Source organism: Photinus pyralis, unplaced genomic scaffold, assembly GCF_008802855.1.
Source record: "Photinus pyralis isolate 1611_PpyrPB1 unplaced genomic scaffold, Ppyr1.3 Ppyr1.4_LG1, whole genome shotgun sequence".
In the NCBI taxonomy this organism is placed as follows: domain Eukaryota; kingdom Metazoa; phylum Arthropoda; class Insecta; order Coleoptera; family Lampyridae; genus Photinus; species Photinus pyralis.
The window spans coordinates 58,198,020-58,217,018 of NW_022170249.1; the positions used below are offsets into that span (position 1 = coordinate 58,198,020).

The following is an 18,999-nucleotide window of genomic DNA, read 5'->3' on the forward strand; positions in this document are numbered from 1 at the left end:
TGTGCTTCCCTATACTGTGACGTGTGGAAATACTTTCTGTATAAACACCACCAATAAATATTATTATTATTATTATTATGTTTCACAATTCTACAGACATAACGTCCAACTTCAACATTCTTCATTACATTTTTCATGGTTCGTTTTTTAATTATACTGACATATCGCCTGATGATGGACGAAGAACGTCCGAAATCGATAGCGACCAACTAACTAATATTTCAATAAAAATTAGTGTAATACAATTTCGGCAACTAATGTTGAATTCTTTCTGGGGCAAACTTGGCCAACGAGACAATTTACCCAAATCCAGCATTGTATGTGAGCCAAAGGACTTTTTCAAATTGTTTACAGATCCTTTGGTTCAGGTACAATCCATTATACACGTTAACCCATAGCCGCGTACACGACAGCTCATGCACGTTTAGAGCTATATAGTTATTTGGAGAGGTTGGGTCGTCGCGTACAGCATAATATTTATGACAAAACCTGGTGAGTGAAATCCTCCTTGTGGAGATTTCCTAGGCGAGATAACTGACGAGCTGGAGGCGTACGGCGAAGGAAATTATATAACAGAATTTGTTAGTGCGGGACCGAAAAACTATAGCTATAGAGTGTTTTCAACCAGTGATCAGACAATTAAAACAGTGTGTAAGGTGAAGGGTATTACGTTAAACTATAAGAACTCGCGTACCATAAACTTTGAAGTGATGAAGAATATGGTGCTTAGTAATAGTAAAGACTCGATTTATGTATATAACGATAGTGCTACAGTACTAAACAACCTTACCCAACGTGTTTAGGTGCTTGTAGCACATTGTCAGATGACAGAAGTTGTATGAAATTTTGAATACGTCATATAATGATAAATACAGCAATGTTTAGAAATATTTTCTTTTTTTTTATTACAGTGGTATATAGTCTACACATGATGTTAGAATTACGAGAATTCAAACTTTAACTATACCATGAGCTCTTGTTGATCAATGATTGTTGACTATAGCGCATTTGGTTTACCACATAGTGAGTATCTTTTATTTCCTGACTGGCATCGTCATCACTATATATGGGCAATACATCCCCACTTTCTTTCTACAAAGTAGTAGTTAACTAATAAATACAACATACCTTGTATGTAAACCTACCCCACTAGCACTGGGCACGCATGTATTGAAAACAACTGTATTCACACATTTGTAACATCCTGATTCATGTTCAGCAGATTCCTTAAAGCAACATGCGCTACAAATGGAGACTAGAACTGCTAATGGATACGCCAAGAAGAAGACTGTATTCAGGAAGAACTCCGTTTTCCTTTAGAGAAAATAATAAAAATGAGCTACTTCATTTTGTAATTGTACCCATATAATATACACACTTAGGTAATGCTCGAACAGTACGTTGTCCAGTTTCTGGATGCACTGGCCAACCGGTCTGATCATACACGACAGGAATATGAGCCAGTTCACCTTCTTGGTAACTGTCAATTGGGCGTGGCAAATCTATTAATGCCCCTAAACTCCACATACCTACCGGAGCACAACAACATAATCCTAATATTCCTTTAATGATACCTGAAAGTATGCAAGTGTGTTACTGCCAAGGCAGCCCAAAAGCCTTTGAGAATGGCAAAATTAAATTCATCTCATTACAGTTCTCAACTTTCTCTGATTTTCTTACTAGAGTACCTACGCTTATAATACATGTACTACTCTTTCGATTTGAGAAATCTAAATAAAAGCTCTTGAAAAATCATGAATTACACTAATAGTTTAAGAGTTTTTGGGTTTTTGAAATCTATCTCAAGCGTTCCAGACAGGCACGCACAGTAAATAGGATAGGCGCACTTCGGCGTGCCGACATTGCGATTAAAAAAACACTTTTGGCGTCATTCCTCAAGAGTTACGCGTATTTTATCAGTGACTCATAAGGTGGATAAAATGAAACAAATTTATCAGTCTCCATGTTTGAGCCTGTGCAGTTCAAATTTCAGAATTGTTACGATCAAAATTAAAACTACAGACGTTTACTAAATGTTAATGTCTTTTCTTTGCCTCTTCTGCAACATATAAAATCACAATGTACCTATTGTTGCTTACCTAAAATGATCAAACACATCAACGCAGACAAAAGCATTAATTTACCCAATAAAGAAGAAGATATTTTGAGAGATGACTTATCTGGCACTGGACAATTTTTAGTCTCTTCTCTCTCATTTCTTTGAAAGGATAAAAGTGAAGAATTACTGTCCTGGGCCATGATAACTAAATAAAGAAAAAAATATAACTTTTTCCACATATTTATAACGTTAAAAAATTGAAAGGTGTCAAGTTGACAAAAACAATAAATAAAAATCATAATCACTAAATGCGTATAATTTGAGCAACAACACTATCCGATAGACTACCAGATGACACTTGTGGGGCTACTTCCATTCTGCAAAACGTCCCTCCAACATAACCTTTTGTGATTCTTTCGGGATTGATCACCACACATCCATTGATGTACTAAGAATAAAACATGTTAATGTATTTTACTAAAACGTGATACTTACTTTACTGAAATAGCGAAGGCTTGATGGCACAATCAGTATATTGGGAATAAAATTGATTCCAGCGTGTTGTTCCAGTAACTCATAATCAATAAAAACGTCTTCATTTGGAGGATACAAAGGATAAAAACTTTGTTGGCATAAAAGATGTGAAGCTAAGCGACTGATACGATCACCTCCCTGCGTTCCATATGAACACTCCTGCTTGCTCAGATGAAGTAGTACATCGGTAGACGTCGCTCCCAAAGTTAAGCCTTCTATATTCAGTATACTAGGATCACCTACACACTGAAGGTTGGGGTATGTCTTGCGAAGTTTGTAAGGCGGCGTCGGGAAAACCACATGATGATGGGCATCTTTCGCCGAAGGCACTAACACAACCTTAATGTTTAACCTGATATAAACAAAAAAGTTGATTACGATGCTAATATAACATTTTTTTACCCTTCTAATGGTGACATAACATTTTGTATTAATGCTTCAAAGAATGTATCGTATAGCTCCATCATTGTTATGTCCGCTACATTATCTTGCGAAGCATCCACGAATGGCCCAATCAAAATCAAAACGTGAGGAATGTGATTCGTGACATACTTTACTAATTCTTGTAATGGTGCGTAGGATAAATTACTAGAAACAGTGAAAGGCCCTACAGCAACCACTATATGAAGGGACCCTGAAACAGAATAAAATAATCATAAATACTGATTCAGTATAAAAAAGTTCCAAAACATTATTTTCTCAGCAAAAAACAATACCAATGTTCCGTAATATATATATTTTTTAAACTGGGTATTTGAGGACGTTTGAACATAAAAATAACGAATCACTAGGTACCTACTCTAATATTCACAGATATTGCAGAGACATCAATGTTTGATATCTAAAGAATGAGTTGGAATTTCTTTTTACTTTCCAAAAACTCCCAGATTATTTCCAAATTTCATCAAGATCACCACTCACCAGCGTTTATGGGTGTACCATCTGAAGGTAGGAATTTTGTACACAAAGTATTTAGTTTGTTACATTCATTTCATTGAATAATTTAAAGATATGAGACTTATATTAAAAGTTTTTGCGAAATTCTAGACCCTTTATTCAGTAAGCTTTAGATAATCAAAATTATTTTTGCATAAAAATAACAAATGAACATGTTTCTGACGCACAAATTCGGGACAACTTTTATTTCAACCATTTTCCGGTAGAATCAATATTTACAGACATATAATTATAGAATATCCCATAGCTAAGAAATAAAAGCACAGTTCCCTTGCTTGTTTTTGACACAATGCGCTAAAGTGGAGACGCTTAGGTGAAAGTGAATACAGTGAGAGATGTAAAATTGCGGCTCAGTGTATCGCACTTGCATTAGTACAGTCTTATGGTGCTTTCTTACTAAAATCATGTATGCGCGCATTTCTTTCAAAACGTAGGCCAACCCCAAAATAAATTGTTAAAGACTCCGCGATAGCATACATCTTGAATCGTTTAAGAATTATAAGCTTTCAATGGCTTTACAGACGTGAAAATAACACACTCACTGAATTAAATGCTTATTATTCATAAGCGATTGAAGATAGGCACATGCCTTCGCGGTTTTCTGTATGAAATCTCAGTTAACTGATCTATGGTTGAACTATCGTAATACGATTGATCTTAAGGCTGGACAGTAGACGTGTTCCGTTGCTTGATTTCGTTCCACGATATCTGAATTCTAGGTGAAGATGAAGAAGGGGTCGAATATTCCTGTGAAAGGTGAATGCTTCAGCTGACAATAACGCCGGGGTTTACTAAAATGTTTTAAAATAATCTTTTTTTTTAAGGTAACGTCGAGGGCTGTTAGGTTGTCACATTTTGGAAAAGAAAAAAGGAAATAAATTTTCCTGGCGTTATTGCCTAGATATTAAGTTTACGAACTTTGGAAATTGTTCCAACTTCATTTATAGATAAGTGATCTTGGAAAAACAACTTAAAAGTTTTCCTTAAAAGCGCGAAAAGATAGATTCCGGCGCGCCGCTTGGTTTATACAGATAGAAAATGTGCATTATTGGTCTAAGTTTATGTTTCTGCCATAAATCACAAATTAATATTATAAATGGCCAAATTTAGCGATTGACAATAGGCAACTTTACACACTCAATTCTGTATGTACTGTCCAGCCTTAATGTTGTTATATAGAGGTACCTTAAACCACCTCGACACGTTATTTTACTTAAATTATTTAATATTGGCGCGCGTGATTATTGTTCGATTTTAAAACGTTGTGTTACCATCAACTGTTTAACATCTAACTAATTACTTAATTGAAATTGAAACAACATTTTTACGTGGACTGTTAGATGTTATCTTAATTCAGAAAAAAACGATTGTTAAAAATTGAAACAGTTAATTGAAGGTCAGGCAAGTGTTTTTTTTCTGTCTGTGGCGTTTAATATTAAATTGCTTTTGGATAGATAGAATATGGGTAGTGTTTGATAAAGTTAGGGTTTAATTTTAGGTTTTAGGTGTTTTGCACGTATGTGTATAAACCCCTCGTCGTCGTTCATCTAATCTTTGTGAGCTGCCACGCGGGCGGCTCGGGTTCGATTCCCGGATGATGCAGAATTTGTTTAATTTTATATACAGTCCACTTCAGAGTGAGCGCCTTATTTTTTTAGCCCCACTATAGGTAATCCTCTAAAAATATTTGACAGTAATATGTTTCACGACATTCTCTACACGGGTGATATCAGATTTTCAATTGGACGAATTATTTCAAAATAGCGACTTGTAACTTTTTTTTAATGGAATGCCATCATTTTTTTTTATTATTGAGATCCTAAAAACCTTCTTTTTACGATAGTAATTCGTTTTTATTTTTGTACAAATGTGTAGACACAAAAGAAACAATAACGCTACTGGATATTTGGACAAAAATAACATAGAGTGTAAAACATTCATTCGCTACTAGATTAAAATGTTGGTTTAATTTTTGATAGAGAAAGACATGCATTTTCAAGAAAAACGCAATACTATCGTAAAAAAATATGTTTAGGATCTCAATAATTAAACAAGTACAAATTGTGCACAACCCTTGTTCAGATAATGCGCATTTTTTTAAACAGCCCTACGAAATTTCTTCAATAAATAAGAAAGTTGGCACTGTACATCCTACACAAAACCACATTTGGGAAATGGCGCTACATTTCCTTTTATTCCAAGTGACTATGTATCAAATTTCATTTGAATTCCTTCATAAATAAGAAGGTTGGCATTGCGCATGCGCAAAACCAAATTTGGAAAATGGTGCTACATTTGCATTTATTCCAAGTGGCTATATATCAAATTTCATTTAAATCCCTCCATAAATAAGAAAGTTGACACGCATGCGCAAAACCAAATTTTGAAACTGGCGTTAAATTTGGTTTTATTCCAAGTGGCTATGTATCAAATTTTATTTAAATGCCCAATGGTTATATTTCTTCCAAACGTCCCAATCGCCCTTTGTAGGTACTTTCCTTTGACAATTCACTCTTAAGATATAAGGAATTATAACCGATCACAACAGTCAACAAGGGATCGAGGAGGAAGACTATGGTTAGTATAAATTAATTCCTTTCCTTGAGACCTTTCATTAGAGTATCATGAAGGATAAAACTAGTTCCACTCCCCCCCTTGAGACCTTTAATAGAATCCAATGATAAAATAAATTTTTAACCTCCCCCCTCTGGCCCCGTCGCTTAGTGATTTCGATGAGACCTTTCATTAGAATACCATGAGGGGTAGAACATGTGTCTACCCCCCCAAATTTCTACAGTTTAACTTGTAACCACTAAAGGCATGCGTATGCAAAATCTAAGACCAATTGGTTGTCGTATGTAAAAGTTATGCACGTTTTACTTTCAAAAACAGCATCTCAGGAAATAATTCGTGGGGGGGGGGGGGCGACAGCGAAATTTGATGGCCGTCTGGCACACCTTCAAGGTATCGGCCACCTACTGCAAAAAATCCCAGGACTCTAGGACCATTTCCCTAGAAGTAGTTCAAAACGGTAGAAGTGGGTCCGGACGGACGGACAAAACGATTGACGTAGAGTCAAATACAAATTAGAGAAAAGTTGCGCAATTAAAGCGTAATTTATCATGCTATAAAGAAAACCGGAAAATTCCGCTTACATTAAAATTTCGGAAAAATCGCATATTATTTTCAAAATTGAGAGTGATTTGAAGTATAATGTAGGTTTAGGCGCCGATATTTAATTTTATTTTACTTTAGGAATTCAAGTTAATCGAGGTAACTTTTGTCTTTTAAGCGCAAATTGAGGTGCGCAGGCGCTCGTCTAATTGTTAATGCCTATATTTGACTAAATTCAGTGAAGTATCGTAGCCTTTTTTAAAAAGAAATTGGTAATCTAGAGAGGTTAAGTACTTATAATTACATGCAGTTCAACTCTTAATTTCTCATTTGTGAATTTGTGTACAATAATAATTACGCCTTGCGATTGAAAGTATACTTATTTGCCGCTCTAAATCAATTCGGCATTTAGTACAAAAATAATATTAAAATTGAGGTTATGTTAGCCTAACTGCAGACAAATTAAGTTAGTTAAATAAATATCGGTGCATAAACCCACCATAAAATGCACTAAAAAGCAGATTCGACGTAAGGAGAGCAACCTTAACATTACTGTTGCAAATAATACCTAAACGCGGTCGAAGCCTCTAATCGTTTTGGTGCCAATCGAATTCTTGCATTTCTAACCAAACGATAAGAAAAAAGGTAATTAGAAATTCAATATACTGCAGATTAAGTACATTTTTCCCACAATTCACCTGGATCCAATTAACTTGCTAATTAACGATAATTATGCAAAAATAAAATAATTAATTATTTCGTTATTTATACATAAAGTTACACGCACGGTATTTTTGCTTTATCTAATTAATATATTTATTCACCAAAGTGCGTAACAAATGTAAAAAAAGTTCAATTTAAACATAACAAGAGAGTTAATTAAGGTAAATTAGTACTAATTACAGTAACCTCAAAGAGATGATGCAAGCTTCATAAAGTGATTAGACCCAATAGAAATTAGATCTCGTAAGATTTATGTTCTGTGCCACTCTCTCCATCATACTTTTATTGAATTTATCTCATTTTATTTAAATAAATAAAAATAAATAGGAAGGCAACAGTAAAGACTACCATAATTAAATATCATTAAGTGTAATTTCTGTGTTTTTAGTGTTTTTCACATTGTCCTGGAGTGTAGATAACCGAGAAGTGCTAATTTAGGCAAAGGCTCATTATGTTTCCTAATTACAAATGACCAAAATGATTTAGAGGAATGGATCATAAGAAATTAATTTCTGTAGTGGCCCAATGTACACCATTATGGGACAGAAGCCACGATAAATTTCGAGATCAAGGTTTTAAGGCGACATTGTGGAATAAAATTGGTGTAGAATTGAAGTCAACAGGTAAACAACAATGTTCACTTACAATTACTACCAAGTTTTCCGTGGCAGGGCCTGCTTGTCGTGAGGCTTTCAAAGCACTTAGAGAGAAATATATACGGGAAAGGGAAAAGCTACAACATTACGGAAGCAACTACCGTACGTGGGAATTATTGGAATGCTTACAATTTTTAGATCCTTACATAATAACGAGAAAGTCATCCAATGTCGCTTGGATTCAACAACAGCAAACAGATCCATTCGCATCGCCTATCAAGCAAGATCCAACATTGGAACACAGTGATCACGAGGAACGAACGTTAGATGACTCCGACAATGGAAATTCCAGCACAATGGAGGCTACGGCTTTTGATTTCTGCAGATCGCTTATTAAACTTGTCAGAGAATCGCATGCATTGTGGGATCGACACTGTCGAGACTACCATGACAAGCAACTGAAAGAACGTCTTTGGACTTCAATTGCGCAAATGCTAAAGACAGATGGTAGGTGCGTAGTATCACAGATGTAAATGTACTACAGATAGCTCATCACAGCTATCAACTGTCATTTGGATGCGAGTTAAATACAAAGTAAAATCTGCCAACTATCACAATTTTTTCCTTTTTTAAACAACTCTTCATACAGAGCTGGCTATATGTATGTACAAAATAAATTCATTTTTAGGGTAAACAACAGGTCGATTTTTATTCTTAATTTAACAATTTATAGTATGAAAATATCACAAGTTGAAGCAGATCCCGCCGCCATCTTTGAAACTTTTGTCAAATTTAGCACCTGACTTAATTTCCAAATTTTGATCTATTTTGATAAAATATGATATTGCTGCTCACAGACTATTTAGCCACTTTAGATGTATAAAGCATTACTATTATTCCATTCCACGGAATGAAATTTATGTAATTTGCTGGTATAAAAAATATAGTAAGTACAAGTTTTTGTACTTACTAAAATTGTTTGCTAAAAAAATCATATTAATATTGACAGTAATATTCCTAACTGACATTGTTAAACACGATGTAACTACTGTTTCAAGTATGGTATAGTCCGTCCCACCTTGACTTTCAGGACAGGGAACATAAGGCAATGCAATCCTAATAGGAGTTTTTAGCACAACGATGCCGATTTTATCCAAAAGATACGCCCATTTTTTTCAAATCATATTCTGATGACATTTGGCATCACTGTTGACCATAAGTGACTGCAAAATCAAGGTGAGATTGAGTATATTTAACCTGTTGTCATTTTGCTGCCACTGTTTTTTGTGGGTTGCCTTTGAGAAACATTGAACTGGTTTCAACAGAACTTGAATAGGCTTGTTTAGTTCTGCATTATTTAGGCGAAACAAATTTATTGAGATTGAAAGGTATATTTCCGAGTACAAACGATGCAAAGTGCCAATTACCATAGAACAAATGTAGTAAAGAAGAAGTGGACGCTGGGAGGTTCTTTTTTTTGCTCATGTATGAAGTCGTACAACGGAGACTGATTGTGAAAACATAATAGCACATCTCTTTCCTTTTTAAGTTATCACATTAACAGTTCCAGATGAAGTGATAGACAAAAAGAATGATGATTTCGTAAAGACAAAGCTAATGAGAATAAAAATACGCCATCGAACTGCTTAACCGGAATTTGCACCTACACATTTTTTTAAATGGAACATCCTATATATTTTTTGTTGTTGAATACGAAATAAAAAACTACAATTAAAAAACCAAGAATTGAAGCCATTTACCATTTGGCAATTGAACATAAAACTAAGTACTGAGTGTTATTTTAATTTTTTTCTGTGTTTATCATTAAAGAAGGAACTTTGTACGGGATGTTTGTATTGAGTACAATACCCAATTTAAAGATTAAGTTCCAGATAACGGAGATAATTATTCATTCTAAGACTGTTGCATATACAGGGCTAATTTTTTTGCTTATTTTATGACTAAAAGTTCATATAAACATAGGTCCACAAACGCTTTGTTTATTGATGTAGGGGTGTTATACACTTAAACCTTTTTTTACATATGCAAACACAGTAGGTACAATCAAAATGCGAACTGTCAAAACTAATAAAAACCAGAATTTACTCAAATAAAGGGCCATTTTAAAAATTTTACTTTCATTTAGTCAACTACCGAAATTTGATTTTTATTTTTTCTTAATAACGGTCACAAATATGAAAAAATTACAAGAGACCAAAAAGTTTCCAAACAAACTGGAAAACCAAATTCTTATTTTACAATCCACCCGTGGTGCACTGAGAAAAAGTTCAGGGATAGAAAATGGAACATGGCCCCTGAAAAAACAACAACCTGTAGGTTCTTACTCCCATTGACATAACCAATGATAACTGTAACTTATATTTAAAATTTGAGAAAAATAAATAAAAAAATGTAGAAGATATAAAGAAAAATCTTAATAAATCTTGAAGATCAGTAACAAAGCGTTGTGGACCTATGTTTATGTAAACATATCAGTAGGATTAATTTAAAACCTAATAATTTTCAACATTTTTCTAAAACAATTGTTAATTAATCAAACCCACTTTCTATAACTTCTCCAAATTGTTTGTAATTTTTGTACCATGTGTCCTGTTTGAGATTGAGTGTATCTCAGCTGTTTTGCGACCTTGTGCCACTTTTTTGTGAAAATTGTAGTACCATAAACAGAACCAATCTAGCTACATTTGTTTCTGAGATACTTGGTAAAAAGAACAGTTTTTCCAGAATCCAGTGGTGTACACAAGAAAAAAATTTTGGACCACCGTTTCTGAGATTTGACTTATAAATAATTGGTATTTTTTAAATGTATATCTTAACGTCAATTTTTTGCATTTGTTTTCCTGATTATATTGATGTATCACAACATATATTTTTTTATATAATTGTATGTATCTTATACAATGTGTCCCCGGATTGACTTCACTATATGGGTAATTGTCAAAAATCTCGTTTTGATATTTTGGAATTCCAGCCTGCTTGGATGAATAGAATTTCAAGCACATTTTTGCCTTTTAAAATCAAAGATAGTCGTGAAAATTGATAAAAAAATAAATGTAGGTTGAGTAAAGTGCTATTTCGGTCGATAATACCACCAACTGTTATTAAGAAAAGTTGTTTAGAATATGCAAAATTTCACAAATATTGGATCACTTTGATTAAATCAGTATTTGATTTGTAGTCTTGCACGTTAACAATAAAAGATAAATACAATTGATTTCAAATATGTAGATTGTTTTAAGGTGTCACTTTAGTTGAAATGGCTGGTAATAACATTTCATTTGTTTTATTTACACATAATACTTGTTTCTGTGTTGCTATCAAATACCTACTGATTTAATCAAAGTGATCCGATATTTCTGAAATTTTGCATATTATAGCCTACTAAAAAACAATAATAAATAAGTGTTTTATTTTTGGTTCGTGACTGAAAAAAAAACATAGGGTGTGATATATCAATGTAATCAAACAAAAGAATGCAACAAAATTCACGTTAAGATATACAGGGTGTTGCACTTAAAAATGCCAACTTTGGGTCAAATCTCAGAAAAGGTGGTCAAAAATTTTTTTACTACGCCACTGGATTCTATGTACAAATATCTAGAACGGACAGTGTTTACCTTTTTTCTATCTTACATGGGTGGTAAGATACGACAACATCCCAAAAAATTGTTCATTTCACTCTCTGTTTCGAAAACGAACGTAGCTAGATTGAATCTGTTTGTAGTGCTAAGTCTTTTAATATGCTATATCTAACAAACAAAAGACATTAAAAAATGGTCACAACCGTTTAGAAAAGGGGAATTAAAATGATATAAGAGAGAACTCGTCTCCATGGACCCCCTAGGTCCCACCTACCCCAACTACAAAAATTAAATAGCTAACCTCTACTTGTTATACATTATTGAAAAGCCTATAAAAGATGCTATCTAACCGTGTAAATAGTAATTGTACAGAATGTGTCAATAATTTACATATTTAACCTTTCAAAAACAAACAGACCTTACTTGATACAAAGGTAAAATCTTACAATGCTCCGAAGGCCAATACTACCTTACTCTCAATGAAAACTGTCCTTATGTACCATGTGTCCTATTTTGGTTCAGATCGCCGGGTATTTCAGCTGTTTTCGAAGATAAAGACTTGTGGTTTTCGCGGCCCTGTGCCATTTTTTTTTGTGAAACTGAGAAGTACATATATACCATCATCTTTCATTAGCTACAATAAACAGCAGTAACTTTACTGTAAAGGAAACTGATTTTAAATTGTTTTTATTCCAGTGGTCTGGCAAAAAATAAATTAATTTTTTTAAAAGTCATAAGTGAAATTTTTCTGAGGGTTTGGAAAAGATAATCAATAATTTTGAAGGTCTTGATAAATCATTGAAATAACTTCACAAAAAGCAATGCATAAATCTCATCAAATAGTAAATACATAAATGTGTATACATTTTAGAGCAAAAATGTTGCAATGAATATGTATAGGGTGTTCCAAAATTGTATCCATAATTCCAAAACTCCCCCGAAAAGTGTAATCAAATTTCTTAATGTTAAATGCAGACTTCATGACAAAAATCAATGTAAAAATACAAATCAATCATGTAAAATACAATTTAAAAAACTCTTTTGCACTACTAAAACTTTGTTAAAAATGGCTCATGTAACTATGATTGTTTTTTTGCATGGAGCTTAAAAAATTGATATATATAGAGTGCTCCAAGATTCTAGCGTTGGAAGTTATTGTAAAAGTTGCAACAAATAATTTTGGCATACAATAAAATTAATTTCACTGATACAGGATGTGCTCATTTTAATTTTTCAAATGGAATGGTATAGTTTTTATGGTATCATTCCATTCCTCCTCCAAAATAAATATATAATCAATGTTAGAATGTTAGTGTTACGATATAAATAAATGTCAGTTTTATTTTAAGATTCTCGTAAAAAAAACCACTGTGCCAAACTGACCATTTAAAAACACCTCTGGAGTAGTGATAAGGCAAATATGCTCCAAGAACCATAATTTACAATTGAAGGTAAGCATTCATTTTTAAATTGTGTTTACTGTCAGTTTTAATCCCTACTTTACTTTTAATCCTTTCGGTAGCAAAAGTGACTTTGAACAATTTGTTGTCGTACTCATTTCACAAAGATACAAAACAAATCCTAATCTGAGACACTATGGACGACAAGATAGATCAAATTTCATTTTCGAAATATTTTATGTTGTAGATGGACACACCCTCAACTTCTGTAAAACATGCTGTGTCCTGTGAACTTTGGATGCATGTTGAATCGTATTTACATCACAGCTAATATGGCTCATCTCCCCTTCCTGCTTCTCAGGAAATATTTGGCCACCTCTGCTCCTTTCACTCGCCCATATCAGATTTACATTCATTTGATAATGAGAGAAAACAATGTAACATACTTTATTGGAATCTGTGGCTTCAACTTTTGACTCTCCCAGTTGCCAAATGAAACGTGCTGGAATTGGTAGTGTGTTATTTCGATTAGCAATAACGTTTAGTTTTTAATCATTTGCTTAATAAAATAGGTAGGCATGTTCATTAACTTGCACTAATAGTGTACCAATCCACAAATGTGTAATAATAATCTAAATCAACAATTTGCCTTCTACTTTGTCCATTTGTAACATTAATGACAAAGACTATGAGTCAATACAATAGTTCCTTGTACAACATTCAACAGACGGACAGAAATCAATTAAGCCTTTGGTCATAGATATTGGCACCCTTGAGGCCACTATTATGTAAATGCCTATATGATGTAGATCGCGTCGTTTTATTATAGTTGCGTTAGCTACAAGTCCATTTCCCGTTCTCCCTGTCATGAGCTATCATAGTATATTTACATCTGTGCAATTGCCTTTAACTTTAATGTAACAAATGATTTTTAGTTAACACATGTACGTTACGTTGGAAGGGTTTGCGAGAAAAGTACATCAGACAAAAACAGAAATACTCGGAAGGAATAGCAGGAAAATGGGAATTTCTGGACGATCTCGCGTTCTTAGACAGTGTAATACAATACCGCAAGAAGCATTGGCAAGTAGAGGAGTCTAGTCAAATGTTCGCGACCAGTGACAATAGTTGCAATTTATCACAAGCTAACTCAGACTATGATGGCTTAGACGAGCATACAAACGACAGTACACCAAATCACCCCACAAGTTCAACAAACACATATCAACAGCCGCTTCCAAATAACAGTTCCTTCGTTAACGTTACCATAAAATCACACACCCCGGACAGTACTCTACATACGTCTGAAACAAGAAAACGGACAGCAAGTAGTGATGTTGAGGAGCCAACGTATTTTAAACCGACGAGAGAAAAAACAGATAATCAAGAAAGAACGCCAGAGCAAATATTTGGAGAGTTGGTCGCCGCAATGCTTGCGACGAAGTCTGATGGTGAAAAAAATTTAGCAATGATTGAAATCATGTCTATCTTAGCGAAATCACCGATGTAAGTCAAATTGAAGGTGTGTGTCACTGGTCCTAATAGAATGTGCATTTAATTTATTATTATATAATATGTGCTAATAATAGTTATATAGATATTGTCTAATTGTGTAGACTTTTCTAAATTACACATCACATGTTCAAGTCCAAAAATGGAAATGTGTCAATGTAAGATTTTAGTTCAACAATTAGTAATTAAGTGGAGCGTCTGTAAATAAAAGTAATATAAACATTATCATCGAATAACGAATATCGTTTCTTTTTTAATGTACCAAGAGCCATTCAATTCACAATAGCAAAAATAAGACATTATTTGTCTACTTTAAAACTGCAAACACAGGAATTTTTGTTCACAGCAGATTGACTTTATTACGCAACTGTTGTATACACGGTGTCCATTTTTCGAGTGCCACTATGGGGATCTTGCTTATCTTAAGAGATAGAAACTTGGTTAAATGAGGGCAAAGTTGCGAATTTTCGTGCTGAATAATAATCTAAAAATAAATTTATAATATCTTCAATAGTTTTGAAAATATGGCAAAAAATCAAAAATTTCTGATTTTCATTTTAACTTTTTCATGGTAAACTAATTGTACTAGACATTTCTAATTAACACATTATTCAGACACTTTTTAATGGAGATTTCGAATATGGCATCCCGTTTTAATAACTTTCAAGATAACGGGGAAACACGTGGCAACTTTAATTTTTTTTATGGGCGCCGTTTTGGATTCGGACATTTTGAGATTAGGTCTTTTTTTCTCTTTACAACGATATATCACATATGGTGGCTCAGTATCATATTTTTCTAAAAATACAACTTTCATTTTCTGCGAAGAGTGCTATGCAAAAACAAAACGTTCTTTTGTTGTGAACAAAATGTTGACATATTTCAAGCAGTGTCATTTACGTTTGTGCTAGTTTTATTGCAAAAATATTATTTATTCTTATGTATTTTGTTCTAGTTTGAATTATAATTTTCTTGCAAAACAAAGGTTCAATTCTGTTCATATGAAAATCGAATTTTCTCAACACATCTAGTTCTCTGATGCCAACGCTGCAACCGGACATATGCATCAAACTGTCAAACTTTTGTTCACAATAAAAGAACGTTTTGTTTTTCCAAAGCACTCTTCCTAAAAAATTAAAAATTGTATTTTAGGAAAAATGTGATACTGAACCACCATGTGTGATATGTCGACGTAAAGAGAAAAAAAGACGTAAACTTAAAATCTCAAAATTAAAAATGGCGCCCATAAGAAAAACTAAAGTTGCCACATGTTTCTCTGTCATCTTAAAAGTTATTTAAAACGAAATGTAGCATTCGAAATCTCCATTGAAAAGTGTTCGAATAATGTGTTAATTAGAAATGTCTAGTACGACTAGTTTATCATGAAAAAATTAAAAACGAAAATCAGAAAGTTTCGTTTTTTTGCGATATTTTCAGAACTATTGATGATATTTTAAATTTCTTTTCAGATGGTTATTCAGCAAGGAAATTCGCAACTTTATCCCCATTTAACCAACTTTCTATCTCTTAAGGTAAAGAGATCCCCATAGTGGTACTCGAAAAATGGACACCGTGTATTAGACGCCTATAATTGAAATAATAATAGGACTTTATTGCACTAAACATAATTGACATTCCGGCAATTGGTACCATTCACATTAGTGCAAAAGGCGGCAGTTCAGGTCCTTGTCCATAATGAATAATATGGCGCAACTCACTAAAGGTAATTGGTGATTTGAAAGTGTATAATTGGTCTTTAAAGCACTTGCAACGTGAAAGTCGTTAAACTCGTTGCGCGTGCTTTAAAGACTTGATTATACAGTATCTTAATATACTATTTATTGTTATTATTATTATTCCTCTCTTGTTTTGGGCCCTCAACAGGCATGCGCCCAATTACAGAGTGACCCGCATAATGCTATTTAGAGGTGCCTCTGCAGAAGGTCTTAAGTTGGTCTATACTACTCCGGTATTTACCTTACGAATTAGGAAAACTGCAGGAAAACCTAATTCGGAGTAGCCGGTAGAATGCTCGGAACTGGTGTAAGTTAATTTCCATCTCCGCCACAGATGACAAATTCACCTCAACCCAGGTTCGAACACCCGACCTCCGGATTTATAACCCAATGCTCTACCACTGAGCCATAAATCCGATCATTTAAACATGACACTTGGTTACTTAATGAACAAATTTTATACCAATCGTAGACTTCAGAATACACAAAAGTTGGGTTGTCTATTCTTTTCCTGCCTCAATAGTTGATTGGTAGGTATAAACAGGGAAGTTGATACTAGTAACTTAGATCCATATGTTTCAGAAATAAATCTTATACCATAAGTGCTGTGTCATTGCGAACACGACTAGGGTGTTCATTTTATTTTGTCGACTATTGCTATCTCGAGAACTATAAGATAATCCAATGATTCGGGAACATATTTAAATATTGTGTTACTCTTTACGCCTTGTGGGCAGGTGCACCATCTTGTTGATAATATCATCTAGCATATTTGCTAACGTCTCTCTTAAAAATTGTAAATACCGATCACCTGAACACATTTGAAAAAATATTTTGTCTTTCAAAATAGCACACCAAACGTAAACACTAAATTTTCTTTGAAATTCTCTCTCACGCACAATTATAGGATTCTCTGTACTTCAATAATGTTTATTTCCTGCATTAAACATGCCATTATTTGAAAAATTTGACTCATTTGTACAGATAATAAATTTTAAGTCTTACTTAACCAACTGCCGTCCAATTAATTTAATAATATTGAGTAACTTCAGTAAGGTTTTTGAAATTATCCTGTATCCTGTAGTTCCTAAAATTCTTGTCATTTAAAATCGACGGTACGTACCCACAGCGAGGTACCAATCAAAATGAGTTGCTTTGAAGATTTAATATTCGTTCCTCTACAATATTTTATATAATAATTTAGATTGCGCCTATTTACTGAATAAACTCAAGTTCCAAGTTACTATTCCAGAAACTCTAATACTTTTTATAATAATACTCCACGCACGAACTTCCTATTTAGGTCCCCTATTTTTAGTATGTGTCGAAATAATAATAATCCTGATAGCGTTGGCTATTGTGTCCATCAATAGCTATGTTGGTAAGTATGAATTACATACTATCCCTACATTTCCAATGTGCGTGTGTGAATTCCTTTTTTTGTAGGACCCTACATAACTTCACCAGACACAGACATAGACACTAATCGTTACTTGATTTTAATCCGTGCGATTAGGTAACCAGGCTAGACCTGAGTTCACACAAGAAACACCGACAATAATAATAATAATAACAAACACTTATTACACAATACCTACAAAGAGTACGCAGTATACTTAAAACAAAATTACACGGTAGAAATACAATCAAGGCTATTAACACTTATGCCACACCAGTGCTTACATACTCTTTTGGGATTATACGTTGGACAAATACAGATTTAGAACAAATACAGAGAAACACACGTACACTATTAACAAAACACCATATAAATCACCCTCACTCCTCCACTATACGACTTTACCTTCCTCGTTCGGAAGGAGGTAGAGGACTTACAGATATAAAACTATTGCACCAAACACAAATACACAATTTGCGACAATACTTTTATAATAAAACAGATACTTCAGTCCTACACAAAACAGTAACATATGCAGACAAATCTTACACGCCACTTAACCTACACGAAACTAATATACTCCCACCTCCATCCAAACTTACATACATCACAAATAACATACAGACATGGAACCAAAAGCCGTTGCATGGACGATTTCCACAAGAGGTTAGTCAGGATTGTGTTGATTCTATAGCAACGCACACTTGGTTGTCTGAATGTGATATCTTCCCGGAAACGGAGGGTTTCATGTTAGCAATACAAGACCAGGTCATTAATACACGCAACTATAAAAAACACATACATAAAGACAAAACAGTGACAACCGATTCTTGTCGACTCTGTTCACAAACATCAGAAACAATCCAACATATAATATCGGCATGCACACGACTTGCACAAACTGAATACAAACATCGACACGATCAGGTAGCTAAAATCATACATCAAAAATTAGCACTTAAACACAATCTCATAACAGATAAGACACCATACTACAAATACACGCCACAGATCATACTTGAAAACAACACACACAAATTATATTGGGACAGGACACTACTCACAGACAAAACTATCCACAATAATAGACCAGATATTACACTTATAGATAAAACACAAAAATCCATTTGTATTATAGACATTGCCATACCCAACACTAACAACTTAACTAAAACACATGCAGAAAAACACCGCAAATACACCGATATAGCTATCGAGCTTAAGACGCAATGGAGAATGAAATCTACTGTTATAGTTCCCATTATTCTTAGTGCTACTGGAGTTATACCAAAGACAATACACCACAATTTACAACTATTAGGTTTAGACAAAAACACATACAAACATTTACAAAAAGCAGTCATTAT

At 33.8% G+C, this 18,999-nt stretch overlaps 3 protein-coding genes across 3 annotated transcripts in view; 1 reads left to right on the top strand and 2 right to left on the bottom strand.

Annotated features, from left to right (window-relative positions):
- Positions 1-140: 140 nt before the first annotated feature.
- LOC116158833 lies at positions 141-2,501 on the bottom strand. The gene is made up of 4 exons (XM_031471680.1): positions 2,100-2,501; positions 1,379-1,574; positions 1,146-1,314; positions 141-1,092 (listed from the first exon to the last, which is right to left on the bottom strand). The coding sequence occupies exons 1-4, from the start codon at positions 2,356-2,358 to the stop codon at positions 958-960; spliced, it is 759 nt and encodes a 252-aa protein (XP_031327540.1). The 5' UTR covers positions 2,359-2,501; the 3' UTR covers positions 141-957.
- The window catches only part of LOC116164079 (DNA polymerase alpha subunit B-like), a 28,117-nt gene continuing 11,481 nt past the window's right edge, over positions 2,364-18,999 (bottom strand). Inside the window, exons 7-9 of the mRNA XM_031478208.1 lie at positions 2,996-3,227; positions 2,555-2,945; positions 2,364-2,507 (exon numbers count right to left, since the gene is read on the bottom strand). Coding sequence (XP_031334068.1) covers positions 2,364-2,507; positions 2,555-2,945; positions 2,996-3,227 — 767 coding nt within the window. The remainder of the gene's footprint in view (positions 2,508-2,554; positions 2,946-2,995; positions 3,228-18,999) is intronic.
- LOC116158824 (transcription factor Adf-1-like) lies at positions 7,602-14,737 on the top strand. Its single transcript, XM_031471671.1, has 4 exons — positions 7,602-7,724; positions 7,776-8,010; positions 8,059-8,490; positions 13,921-14,737. The coding sequence occupies exons 2-4, from the start codon at positions 7,878-7,880 to the stop codon at positions 14,493-14,495; spliced, it is 1,140 nt and encodes a 379-aa protein (XP_031327531.1). The 5' UTR covers positions 7,602-7,724; positions 7,776-7,877; the 3' UTR covers positions 14,496-14,737.

Coding starts and splice junctions, on each gene's coding strand:
- LOC116158824 (XM_031471671.1), top strand. CDS start 7,878: ATGGATCATAAGAAATTAATTTCTGTAGTGGCCCAATGTACACCATTA. Junction 8,011..8,058: donor TGTAGAATTGAAGTCAACAG/GTAAACAACAAT, acceptor TTTCCGTGGCAG/GGCCTGCTTGTCGTGAGGCT. Junction 8,491..13,920: donor GCAAATGCTAAAGACAGATG/GTAGGTGCGTAG, acceptor AATGATTTTTAG/TTAACACATGTACGTTACGT.
- LOC116158833 (XM_031471680.1), bottom strand. CDS start 2,358: ATGATTTTTATTTATTGTTTTTGTCAACTTGACACCTTTCAATTTTTT. Junction 1,575..2,099: donor GATGTGTTTGATCATTTTAG/GTAAGCAACAAT, acceptor GCATACTTTCAG/GTATCATTAAAGGAATATTA. Junction 1,093..1,145: donor GCGTGCCCAGTGCTAGTGGG/GTAGGTTTACAT, acceptor ACTACTTTGTAG/AAAGAAAGTGGGGATGTATT.